The sequence below is a fragment of the Cebus imitator genome, unplaced genomic scaffold (assembly GCF_001604975.1).
Source record: "Cebus imitator isolate Cc_AM_T3 unplaced genomic scaffold, Cebus_imitator-1.0 Scaffold82, whole genome shotgun sequence".
Lineage (NCBI taxonomy): Eukaryota > Metazoa > Chordata > Mammalia > Primates > Cebidae > Cebus > Cebus imitator.
The window spans coordinates 7,106,849-7,120,298 of NW_016107397.1; the positions used below are offsets into that span (position 1 = coordinate 7,106,849).

Consider the following 13,450-nt stretch of genomic DNA (forward strand, 5'->3'; position numbering starts at 1 on the left):
CTCACTGCAACCTGCGCCTCCCAGGTTCAAGCGATTCTCCTGCCTCAGCCTCCCGAGTAGCTGGGACTACAGGCACATACCACCACATCTGGCTAATTTTTGTATTCTTAGTAGAGACGGGGTTTCACCATATTGGTCAGGCTGGTCTTGAACTCCTGACCTCGTGATCCACCTGTCTCAGCCTCCCAAAATGCTGGGATATTTTTCCCTCCTTTCTTTCCTTCTTTTTCTTTCTTTCCCTCCCTCCTTCCCTCTTTTCCTCTCTCTTTCCCTCCCTCCCTCTCTCTTTTCCTCTCTTTCCCTGCATCCCTCCCTTCTTTCCTTCCTTTCATCTTTCCTTTCTTCCTTCCTTCCTTCTTTCCTCTTTCATGTCTTTCTGTCTTTGTCTTTTTTTTTTCTTCTCTGTTTCCCAGGCTGGAATGCAGTGGCACCATCACGGCTCACTGTAGTCTCAACACCCCAGGCTCAAGCAGTCCTCTCATCTCAGCCTCCTGAGTAGCTGGGACTATGGGCATACACCACCACACCTGAATAATTTTTTCTTTTTTTTGGGGGGGGGGGTAGAGGTGGGGTCTCCCTATGTTGCCCAGGTTGTCCTTTAATTCCTGGCCTTAAGGGATCCTCCCAGCTCACCCTCCCAAAGTCCTGGGGCTACAGGCGTGAGCCTGCAACTGCTGTCTCCCTAAGATGTATAAAACCAAGCTGTAACCCAACCACTTTGGGCTCATGTTCTCAGGAACCTCTGAGGCTGTGTCACCAGCTATGGTCACTGAAATAGGAGGCTCAGAATAAAAGTCTTTGTTTTACAGACTTTGACTCTTTTTGGTCAACAGAACCTAACCCTAAATACAATCCTCTTGGAAAGGTAAGATCAGAGGTATCTCTTTTCTTGTTCGATTTGTGTGCGTATTTCCGGATTTTTCTACAGTTTTTAGGCATTCGCTGTATGATCCAGAAAAGCTACAAATTCTATTTTCCTTTTCTTCCTTGGAAATCATCGCTGGGCATTTATCCTGTTCTAGTATTTGAGTGAAACTTCTCTTGGCATTTCAGCTAAGTGACCATGATACACCCTTTCCTTTCCTTTCCTTTCCTTCTTGTTATGGGAAACTCGGTTCTAACCCAAAGCTTTGCAGGGCAAGGAGAGGACTTGGGCTCCAGGACCCAATCACGCAGCCTTGGACTTGACCTAAAAGGGAGTAAAGACAAATGCGAAGTTCAGTCCGGGGTTCAGGGCTGCCAAACTCGTAGCCTGGAGCGTCTTAACCGTTAGACGAGATAGAGACTTTTAAAACGGTCCCTAAACTTGGGGGGCGCGTAGGCTCACGGGAAATGGAGTCCCGGTACTTGTCCTGGGACCTGCGGGGGGCCGCGAGAGGCGGACTTCCGGTGCACTCCTGCGCATGTGCATTTCTTCCTGTGTGCGTGTTCGCGTATGGGCGCCGCTACCGCCGCGCTGGCCTCGCTTCCTGTGCGTGCCGGGGTCATCGCTGTCTCTGGTTCCCAGGCTTTGGCCTCTGGTGGACGAGAATCGCGGAGCCTGCGGGGCTAGACGTCTACTGCCCCGGGCAGCACCTGGGCGGGCGCGGAGCTGTGCAGGCCAGGATTCGCGCGGGCAGGGCAGAGGATCGAGCGGGGAATCCGGAGCGCGAGCCCCCGGCGTAGTCAGCGGTGGGGCCCAAGGATCCCGGCGGGAAGTGGCGGAGGTGGCGGCGGAGGCGAAGGGGCAGCGGGACCCGGGCCTGGCCCAGGGTCCGCGGGACGGTGAGCCTCAGGGAGGCGGATCTCAGCCCCTGAAAGGACACCAGCCTGGATTTGTCCTGTAGGCCCGGCCCGGGCCCCTCGGGAGCAGAACGGCCTTGGTGAGGTGGACTGGAGGGAACCTCGCAAGCAGACCTGCACCCGCGACAGCAGCCCCGCCCCGGACTCTCGGGAGCCGTGGGCAGAGGCTCCGGAGCCCCAGGAAGGTAGATTGTGGGTTTTCGGGCCCGGAACGAGAAAGGCCTGGGTGAAGTCACCGCGTGTGGGGCAGGGGGAGGGTCCCGATCGCTTGCAGGAGAGACGGGTGTTTGGGTTTGAGGACGGGGTCTGGCTGCAAGGAACAGGCGCTGCATGGGAAGCTCTGGGAGGAGGAGGCTTAAGGGGGCGTGGACGGTGTCACCAGTCTCTGCTGCAGAAGTTGTCTCCACTCCCATCTCACACCAGCTGCACTTACTCCTCCTCTCCGAGCTCTTGATTGCGACCGTCTCTAAACGTCCGCCAGCACCTCTGTTCTCTCATTTAAGTGTCTGCTGATTCCCCCCTTAGATCTGCCCTGTAGAATCGTAGTCATGCAGGAACGGTCTACAGGAATTATCTCTTGCTGCCTCAGTTTCTAGGGGAGGAGACTGGGCCTTAGCAGGTGGGCGAATTGATCGGGTCACCGGGTTTGTGGGTAGAGTTGCTCATAGTAGAACTCAGGAATCTTGTTGTTTGTTTGTTTGAGACGGACTCTTGCTCTGTTCCCCAGGCTGGAATGCAGTATTGCGATCTCTGCTCACTGCAGCCTCTACCCTCGGCTTCAGGCAATTCTCCTGCCTCACCCTCCTGAGTAGCTGGGGTTAAAGATGCGTGCCACTACACCTGGCTAATTTTTTATATTTTTGGTAGAGGCAGGATTTTATTATTTTGGCCAGGCTGGTCTCGAACTCCTGATCTCGTGATCCGCCCACCTAGGCCTCCCAAAGTGCTGGGATTACAGGCGTGAGCCACCGCGCCTGGCCGTACTCATGAGTCTTGTCTCCCAGACCAGTGTTCTTTCTCCTGTATCCTAGTATTTTTTAATTTATTTTCTTGAGAGGGAGTTTTACTCTTATTGCCCAGGCTGGAGTGCAATGGTGCGATCTTGGCTCACCACAACATCCGCCTCCTGGGTTCAAGTGATTCTCCTGTCTCAGCCTCCTGGCATCCGCCATCACGCCCGGCTGTTTTTGTATTTTTTACTAGAGACAGGGTTTCTCCATGTTGGTCAGGCTAGTCTCCAATTCCCACCCTCAGGTGATCCGCTCGCCTCATTCTCCCAAAGTGCTGGGATTACAGGCATGAGCCACTGCACCCAGCCCCTAGTTTTCTTAATAAGAGATTGTTAGGTGCCGTAATAATCAAGTTTAGTTGGATAATTTAGAAACGAAACCATATTTTATACACATTAACTTCATTTCTGAGAGCTCACGTTCTCAATTCCTGTGGCTTCTTTCTTTGATTTTAAGCAATTTGAAGAGACAATAAGAAAACACAGGACAGATGCAGTGGCTCACACCTGTAATCCCAGCACTTTCAGGGGCCAGGGCAGAAGTATCCCTTGAGACCAGGAGTTGGAGACCAGCCTAGGCAACATAGGGAGACCCCAACTCTACAAAAAATGTAAAAGTTGCCAGGCATGGTGGCATGCACCTGTGGTCGTAACTACTCAGGAGGCTGAGGCGGGAAGATCGGTGGAGCCCAGGAGGTTGAGGGTGCAGTGAGCCATAAATGCACCACTGAACTCCAGCCTGGGTGGCAGAGTGAGATCCTGTCTCAAACAAACCACAAAAATCCTGAGCCATATAATGGAATTTTTTTTTCTTTTTGTACATTGTATTTGATGATGGCAGACTATTTGTAAAAGGAGTCATGCTACCCTCAAGAGTCTAACTCACCTAATTACCACCTGATAATCTTAGAGTTACAAACTTACAAGTGCATGCTTCCCCCTTCCCTCTTTTTTTGAGACAGTGTCTCTCGACCAGTCTGGAGTGCAGCCGCGTGGTATCGGCTCACTGCAACCTCCACCTCCCAGGTTCAAAGGATTGTTGTGCCTCAGCCTCCTGAGTAGCTCGGACTACAGGTGGGTGACAGAGGCAGAGTTTCACCATGTTGGCCAAAGCAGACAGATCGTAGCTTATTCTCAAGGCCAGAATTGGAGACCAGCCTGACCAACATGGCAAAACCCTGTATCACTCTTTTAGGCCCTTCTGAGTGTTTGCAGGCTGAGTGTTCACAGGGTGTTAGCCTATTGAGCTTTCTTTTGTGGTTCTAACACAGGAGATTCCTGCTTTTGCAGGCCAGAGCCCTTATGACTTCAATGACCTGCTTCTCTCCCTTTAGGTCTACCAGCCACAGTCTGCACATTTCCGAGAGCAGCAGAAAATGAACAAATTGCAGGTGAGGTGTCCTGCTTATGTATATGTTCTTCCACTTTATTTTATGATGCATTTCAAGAGGTTCATGAGGATTCACCCTTTTTTTTTTTTTTTTTTAAATGAGATGGAGTCTTGTTCTGTTTTGATTGTGTTTTACTGCAACCCCTGCCTCCTGGGTTCAAGTGATTCTCCTGCCTCAGCCTTCTGAGTAGCTGGGATTACAGGTGTGCGCCACCTTGCTCGGCTACTTTTTTTATTTTTAGTAGAGACAGAGTTTCACCATGTTGGTCAGGTTGGTCTTGAATTCCTGACCTCAGATGATCCTCCCACCTTGGCCTCCCAAAGTGCTAAGAATTACAGGCATGAGCCACTGCACCCAGCCAGGATTCATACTTTAAAATGGGAATGTGGAAATAGGTATTATCATGTAAAATATAGTGTGGCAGAGCAGCACCAAAAATGATTTGTGAAGCTCTTATGTATGGGCATTATATTTTAAGGCTGTTGAACTTGACCAGCACCCAGGACTTATATTCTTGGCAGTTATCACAAAAGGAAAATTCCACCTGTATTAGTCCATTCTCACACTGCGATAAAGAAATAACTGAGACCGAGTAACTGATAAAGAAAAGAGGTTTGGCTGGGTGTACTCCAGCAAGGGTGAAAGTGAGACTGTCTCAAAAAATAAATTAAAAAGAGGTTTAATTGGCTTATGCCTGCAGGCTTTAGAGTAGGAAGCATGGCTGGGGAGGCCTCAGGAAACTTATAGTCATGGTGGGAGGTGAAGGGGAAGTAGGTACATCTTCCATCACCAGAGCAGGAGGAAGAGAGAGAGGGAAGTACTACACACTTTTAAACAACCACATCTTGGGATAACTCACTGAGGATCAGGAGAACAGCAACAAAAAGGAAATTTCCCCTATGATCTAATCACCTCCCACCAGGCCCCACCTCCAACATTGGGGAATACAACTTGACATGTGATTTGGGTGAAGACACAAACTGAAACCATATCACCATCCATGACATTGCTTCCATTGATTATAAGAAGAAACCAATTTTGTTACTTGTGGATTTAAAGAGATGTATTCTCTTTGCCCAGGCTGGAGTGACAGCATTATTTTCAATTGAACATTTTTTTTGGAAATCATTTCAAATTTTCAGAAAAATTGCAGAGATTTTACAAAGAAATCCCAGATACTTCCTTTTGTTCAGTTACTCCATTTGTAACATTTTTCCTTGTCATTTATATGCATATGTGTGTTATCATATATATATGTATATGTGTGTGTGTGTGTGTATATATATATATATATATATGTGTGTATATATATATATGTTTGTTTTTTGAACTATTTGAGAGTGGGTATATGTCATGTCCCTTTACCCTATAAAGTTTGCATTATACCTTATAAAATCAAGAACATTCTATTAAATATCCATAGCACAGTAATTGAATTCAGGAAATTTATCATTGATTCAATACTTTTAGCCAAACTACAGTTCATTTTCCAGTTTCTCAATAATTTCCTTTACATTATTAATTTCTGATAGAAGAGTCAGTCTAGGACTATGAATTGCCTTTAGCTTTCATGCTTTTTAAGTCTGTTTAATATGGATTTGTTCGTCAATGCCATTATAATATTTGAAGGATACAGGCCAATGTGGATTTTGTTGTTGTTGTTGTTTTTGTTTTTTTGAGACAGAGTTTAGCTCTTGTTGCCCAGGCTGGAGTGCAGTGGCTCAGTCTTGGCTCACTGCAACCTCCGCCTCTCAAGTTCAAGTGATTCTTCTGCCTCAGCCTCCAAAGTAACTGGGACTACAGGCATACACCACCACACCTGGCTAATTTTTTGTATTTAGTAGAGACAGGGTTTCACCATGTTGGTCAAGCTGGTCTCGAATTCCTAACATCAGGTGATCCACCCACCTCAACCTCCCAAAGTGCTCAGATTACAGGCGTGAGCTACCATGCTCGACCCAGGCCAACGATTTTATAGGAAGTCTTTAAATTTAGGTTTCCCTGATCGTTCTTCATGATTAGATTTAGATCGTGAATTTTTGTCTAGAATATTACATGAAACCTCTTAAATTTATGGCTCAGAATAGGGCCTGTTTTTCAAAAATTCCATGCACAAATGAGAAGATGGCTTGTTCTGCTCTGGTTGGGTGGAGTGTTTGATAAATGTTAATGAGATAAAGTTGGTTGGTTGTGTTGTTCAGGTGTACCATATCCTTGCTGATTGTCTGCCTACTTGTATCAATTGTGGGGCTGAGGGAATTGAAATATGCGATTGTGTTTCTGTTTCTCTTTGCAATTCTACCACTTTTTGCTTTATGTATTATCTTAGGTACATAAATATTCAAGATTATATAAAAAGAAAAAAAAAAGAGAACAAAAAGAAAAAAAGGAGGGAAAATATTCCTCTTGATTAATTAACCGCTTTGTAAAATGGCCTTCCTTATTCCTGGTAATATTCCATGCTTTGAAATGTACTTTGTTATTTATGTAGCTTTCTTTTGAGTAATGCATGCATGGTGTATCCTATTCCATCCTTTTACTTTTAACCTATTTGCATTTTTATATCTAAAGGATTATTTCTTGTAGGCAACAATATTTGGATCTTGCTTATTTTCTTCCAGTCTATTTCTGTCTCACAATTGGGGATATATAGATCATTTACATGTAATGTGATTATTGATGAAACTAGTTAGGTTAGAGTTCATTGTCTTTGTTTTCTTTTCGTCTCATCCTTTCTTTTTAAAGTGCCTTTATCTTCCTTCCTTTTCATTAATTGAGAATTTTTTTATGATTCTATTTTATATCTTTTATTGGGTTTTTAGCTATCACACTGTTTTGTTATTTTAGTGAATTCGAATTTATAATATGCAACTTTAATTATCATAGCTTATTCTCAAGTAATGTACCATTTTTTTTAGAGTAGAAGAAGCTTACAGTAGCTTCTTGGTCTTTCTCCTCCTCTTGGTCTTTACACCATTGTTCATTTTACTTTTACAGGTGGTATTGATGTCACACACAATCTATAGCATTGTTATGTTAATTAAACAGTCAGTTATTTACTTTATGTATTTATTTAGAGACAGAGTCTCACTCTGTTGCCCAGGATGTAGTGCAGAGGCAAAATCTTGGCTCATTGCCACCTTCACCTCCTAGATTCAAGCAGTTCTCCCACCTCGGCCTCCTGAGTAGCTGGACTGCAGGTGCGCACCACCACGTCCAACTGAGTTTTGTATTTTTAGTAGAGACGAGGTTTTACCATGTTGGCCATGCTGGTCTTGAACTCCTGACGTCCAGCTAAGTTTTGTATTTTTAGTAGAGACGAGGTTTTACCATGTTGGCCAGGCTGGTCTTGAACTCCTGACCTCAGGTGATCCACCCATCTGGGCCTCCCAAAGTGCTGCAATTACAGGCATGAGCCACTGCATCTGGCCCAGTTATCTTTTAAGGGAATCTAAGTAATGAGAGAAAATACAGTTACCACTTCTGATACTCATCATTCCTTTGTGTAAATCTAAATTTTTATCTGCTGTTATTTTACTTCTGCCTCAAGGGCTTTCTTTAACTAGCTGATGAATTCTTGTATGTCTGCAAATGTCTTCATTGTGTCTTTGCTTTAAAAGGTATTTTTGCTGGATTTTTCTCCACAGTGCTTTAAATATGTTCCTCTATTGTCTTCCTGCTTACATTTTTTTCTAAGAGAAATCTGATCTCATCCTCATCTTTGTTCCCCTGTATAAAACATTTCTTTTTTCCTTCGCCCCCTTATTGTGTTAAACTTTTTATCATTAGTTTTGGGCAATTTGATTGCAATATATCATGGTATCATTTTTTTCATGTTTCTGTTTTGGGGATCATTGAACTTCTTGGATCTTGGATTTATGGTTTCATCGCTTTGGGAACATTGTTATCATTATTTCTTCAACTACCCATCACCCCCCCTCCATCGATTCTTGTTGCCTGTATATTAGGCCACTTGCAATTTTCCCACAATACACTGTTGGTCTTTATTTGCTTTTAATTCTTTTTTCTCTGTTTCATTTTATGTAGCTTCTGTTGCTTTCTTTATATTCAGTAATCTCTTTTTTCTGCGATGCTGTTACTCTTGTCCAGTATAATTTTCATTTCAGATATTGTAGTTTCTATCTGTAGAAGGTTAGTGTGGGTCTTTTTTATATCTTGCCTGTTTCAATTTGTTTGAACATTTGGAATAGAGTTATAAATTGTCTCAATGCCCTCTGCCAGTTGTAAAGTCTGTGTCAATTCTGGGCCAGTTTTGATTGACTAGTTCTTTTCTTTCTTATGGGTTGTAATTTCCTCCCCGTTTTCCCATCTCGCAAATCTTTCTCCTTAGGTCTGCCTCTGTTCTTCTTCCCGGCCCTGTGGCCTGGAAGCATGCAAGGCAGAAGCATGGTTCACCTTGTTTATTTCCCATCTTTCATAGGTAGCTCTGCTGCCTGATAATCAGTGCCTTGAAAACCATTTTTTCAGATATGTTGTCTGTTTTGTTTCTTTCTGTTTTTGATTTTGTTGTTGTAGTTCTTTATAGTTTTGATTTTGTTGTTGTAGTTCTTGTGTGCTGTTTCAGGTTGGAGGGTATATCCAGTACCTGTTAGTTTATCACAACTGAGGGCAGAAGTCCTAACGTCTCTCTATCTATGTTTTTTCTAATATATATATTTTTTCCTTTGTAGAGACAGGGTCTTGCTATGTTGCCAAGACTAGTCTCAAACTCCTGGCCTCAAGCGATCCTCCTGCCTCAGCTTTCCAAAGTGTTGGGATTACTGGCATGAGCCCCTACACCTGACCTGGATACAGTTTTATTCATGTCCAAATGGTTTTTTTCCCCTACCTTTTTTTTATTTTGTCCTACCTCATGTAAACTATAATGTCAGCAGGTCTTATTCCAGGAAAAAGCTTTTTGCTATTTTTATTGGAATCACATATTTATAAAGTAATTTAGGATAACTGATATCTTGGTATTATTAAATTGATCTTAATGATAACAACTAATTTTGGGGGGGGATCTTTAGTAGAGATGGGGTTTCACCATGTTGACCAGGCTGGTCTCAAACTCCTGACCTAGGTGATCTGCCTGCCTTGGCCTCCCAAAATGCTGGGATTACTTTGGGACCCCACGCCTGACCACTTTTGTTTTCTTAGTTATATTCCTCTGATTGTTTTCTCTTCTCTAATTGTAGATAATGAGCATTTTATTAATATCTTGTTCTTGATATTAGTGGGAAGGTATGTAGTTTTTCCCTGCTAAGTAAAATCCTGACTTTTTGGGCTGAGAAGACTGAGGCGTAAGTGTGTGTGTGTGTGTGTGTGTGTGTGTAAACTTAAACTGTACATATGTACGTGTATGTAATTGAAATACATATGTCACATATATATCATATATACTATTGCATATTAGGGTGTAATATTTATATTTGTGTGTACATGTATATATATATATATTAGTGATGTTAATGAAGTATCTATCAGTTCCTATTTTCTCCAGTTTGTTTTTTTAAAATCAGCTTTTTCTGTCAAACTTTTTCAAGTATCTTCACAGATACAAGATTTTTCTTATTTGCTCTGTTATAATGGCATATCATATAAATAGATTTCCAAATGTTAAACTAGTCTGTATTCTTGGAATAAGTCCCATTTGGCTATAGTATATTATGTTTTTAATCTGGTACTGGATTTTGTTTGGTTATGTTTCATTTTGGGTATTTGTATTGATGTAAGTGGTATTGGCATTTAATATTGTGTTATTTATTGGTTGATCAGTCTTCTAACCCTTGCCACCTCCTTGCCTTCTGGACTAACAACCCAGAAGGTTATTACTGTCTCTTGGTGATTTTATCAGCTCCTGTGGCCTGCCTGTGGATAAGCTTGGATGTTCTGCTTTAGTTTCTCAGCCCACCAGCCTAGCAGCTCTGCCTCTGCTATCTCTTGGGATCTATATGGTCTTAGGTGTATCACTGGGTTTGAACCCTTTGTTGATAATGTTCTTTATAAATAATAGAATAATGCAACATTCCTTCCTTATCCTTATTGGGCACTTCCTTCTTCTAAACTACACGTTTGGGCAGGGCATGCTGACTGAAGCCTGTAATTCCAACACTTTGGGAGGCCGAGGCAGGTGGATTGCTGGAGCCCAATTTTACATTTTTCTTTTTCTTTCTTTCTTCTTTTTTTTTTTTTTTTTTTTTTTTTTTTTTTTTTTTTTTTTTTTTTTTTTTTTTTTTTTTTGAGACAGGGTCTCGCTCTGTTGCCTAGGCTGGAGTGCAGTGGTGCAACCATAGCTAACTGCAGCCTTGACCTTCCTCAAGCGATCCTCCTGCCTTAGCCTCCTGAGTAGTTGGAACTACAGGCATGTGCCATGATGCCCAGCCAAATTTTTTTTTAATTTATTTTTAGCAGAGATGAGATCTTACTCTGTTGCCTAGGCTCGTCTCAAACTCCTGAGCTCAAACAATCTTGGCCTCCCAAAGTGCTGGGATTATAAGCATGAACCACCATGCCCAGCCCCAACCTCTTAAAAATTGAAGCTGCTTCATTTTTGCCATTGGTACTTTTTACACCTCATCATATTCTTCTTCCCGTTCATCCCATAGAATACACAATTCATCTTTAACAACTTCAGGTTAACTGAGTCTGTGAAGCCTAATCTAATGACATAAAGTTAAAATAATTTGATTCTCTTTTGTTAAATCATTCTGCCCCTTGTCTACATTACTCTAATAACAGATTTGGACATTCATTCATTTAATGAATATTCATTGCTGCAAGAATGAGATGTTTAAGGTAAAACTCAGCCATGCAGATAGCCGGAAGCCACTGGCTGTGAGAGTCAAAGAGCCAAAAGAATGAGGAGCTGAAACATTGAGAGCCCCAGAGCAGCGAGTTAGGAAGAAGGAGACCTGGAACTGAGTGGTGGGCACTCCAGCCTGAAGAGGTCCAGGAGAAGGGGCAAGTCTGGCAGCAAAGGAGACTGAAAGAAGTGACAAGGAGTAAAATGCTCATGTTTGTTTATGTGTTTATCCCCTTATCAGGTTGTCAGCTTTTTGAGAGCAGTCATGGTGTTTCACTCATCTTATATCCCAAAAACTCAGCTCAGTTGCAAAATAAGAACTCAGTTGTGTTTTGAGTTTTTATTTTTGTGGGGTTTTATATGTATATATATTAAGGACCCCAAGGAATATGTGTTTCTAATATGATTTCGCTTCCACAGTCTGTAACATGAGGTATACAATGTTCATGGTTAACTTTACCAGCAAGCTTTGTAAAATGTTATCCCCTTATTTCTTTTCCACATCTCCCAATTCTGATCATGTTGCCATTACAGGGGCCAGTGTCATTCAAAGACGTGGCAGTGGACTTCACCCAGGAGGAGTGGCAGCAACTGGACCCTGATGAGAAGATAACATACAGGGATGTGATGCTGGAGAACTATAGCCATCTTGTTTCTGTGGGTGAGGATAGCTTTCTTTCTGAATGCTTTCACTTGAATGGGGTTTTATCCTTGAGTTTGAGGAAATAAGTGATGACACCATTTAATTCTTTGTGGGCACTAGCTGGAGTGTTTATATTATTATTCATTGAAAGGTTCTAACTTTGATAAGGTAAAAAATGGGGCACTTCTGTTATGCAGCTTATGAGGTGACAACATCTTACATTTGAGAGATTCTGAAGCCAAGCAGCTTGTCCAAGTTATTCTTTTCGCATTAACAGGATGTGATATCACCAAGCCAAATGTCATCATTAAGTTGGAGCAGGGAGAAGAGCCATGGATAACGGAAGATGAATTTCCATGTCAGCATAGTCCAGGTAATTTAGTAGAGTATCAAATGTTAAAAAATGCTCATCCCAGACCTTTGGGAGTGACTAAAGACTGTTGTTTATATGTATTCAGTACCCTGAGTAACAGCTCCCAACACCAAAATGCCACTTTCCTTCCAGCACACATACATGAACTCTTTTGTTGATTTTACATTTGATGTACACTGGTAGGGATTTTTTCATTCTAACCTGTACTGGGGACCCATTAACTTCCTCTTTCTTGAGCATTATCAGTAACTTACTCTCTCACCATTACAGAATTGTTGTGGGTTTTTTTTTTTTTTTTTTGAGACGGAGTCTTGTTTTGTCGCCTAGGCTGGAGCGCAGTGGTACTGTCTTGGCTCACTGCAACCACCACCTCCCAGGTTCAAGCAATTCTTCTGCCTCCGCCTCCTGAGTAGCTGGGATTATAGGCACATGCCACCACGCTTGGGTAGTTTTTGTATTTTTAGTAGAGACAGGGCTTTACCATGTTGGCCAGGCTGGTCTTGAACTCCTTACCTCAGGTGATCTGCCCACCTCTGCCTCCCAAAGTGCTGGGATTACAGGCGTGAGCCACTGCACCTGGCCCCCTTCAGTTGTGGTTAAAAAGCATGTAACAGGCCAGGCACGGTGGCTCACGCCTTTAATCCCAGCACTTTGGGAGGCCGAAAAGGGTGGATTACCTGAGGTCAGAAGCGTGAGACCAGCCTGGCCAACATGGTGAAACCCCATCTCTACTAAAAATACAAAAATTAGCCAGGTATGGTGGCACGTGCCTGTAATCTCGGCTACTTGAGAAGTTGGGGCAGGAGAATTGCTTGAACTCTGGAGGTGGAGATTGCAGTGAGCCGAGATCGCACCATTGCATTCCAGCCTGGGCAACAAGAGCAAAACTCCATCTCAAAAAAAAAAAAAAAAAAAGTAACATACAATTTACCATCTTAACCCTTTTTAAGTGTATAGTAATGTTAACTGTATTTGCATTGTTGAGCAATAAACTTTAGAACTTTATCCTTTACATTTGAACTTTAAGGTTAACTCCTTGAAGTTTTCTTCATGATTCTTTGACCACTCCAGTCTTTCTTTTCTCTTGATATCTATTCCACTTAGTGATTGTTACCACAGAAAGTTGGATATGATTATATACTCTGATATGATTATACACTCCGATAGGATTATATGCTCTGATAGGAGTGTAAGCTCTGTGATTATATGCTCTGATAGATTATATGCTCTGTGATTCTATGCTTTGGTAGCATTATATGCTCTGAGTATAAACTCTGATAGGAGTATATGCTCTAAATTTTATGCTCTGATAGGAGTGTATGCCCTGATAGGAGTGTATGCTCTGTGATTACATCCTCTGATAGAAGTATATACTCTAGGCCTGGTGCGGTGGCTCATGCCTGTAATCCCAGCACTTTGGGAGACCGAAGCAGGGGGATCACGAGGT

At 42.7% G+C, this 13,450-nt stretch overlaps 1 protein-coding gene across 3 annotated transcripts in view; it reads left to right on the forward strand.

The window, feature by feature from the left end:
- The first annotated feature begins 1,427 nt into the window (after positions 1-1,427).
- RBAK (RB associated KRAB zinc finger) overlaps positions 1,428-13,450 on the forward strand; it is an 18,012-nt gene continuing 5,989 nt past the window's right edge. Inside the window, exons 1-5 of one of the 3 annotated variants that reach the window (XM_037740358.1) lie at positions 1,428-1,967; positions 3,754-3,865; positions 4,126-4,182; positions 11,522-11,648; positions 11,908-12,003. In XM_037740358.1, coding sequence (XP_037596286.1) covers positions 4,168-4,182; positions 11,522-11,648; positions 11,908-12,003 — 238 coding nt within the window. In that variant the 5' untranslated portion in view covers positions 1,428-1,967; positions 3,754-3,865; positions 4,126-4,167. Of the gene's footprint in view, positions 1,968-3,753; positions 3,866-4,125; positions 4,183-11,491; positions 11,649-11,907; positions 12,004-13,450 lie in introns of those variants that run through there. The other 2 variants (XM_017533817.2, XM_037740360.1) reach the window with 2 other exon arrangements.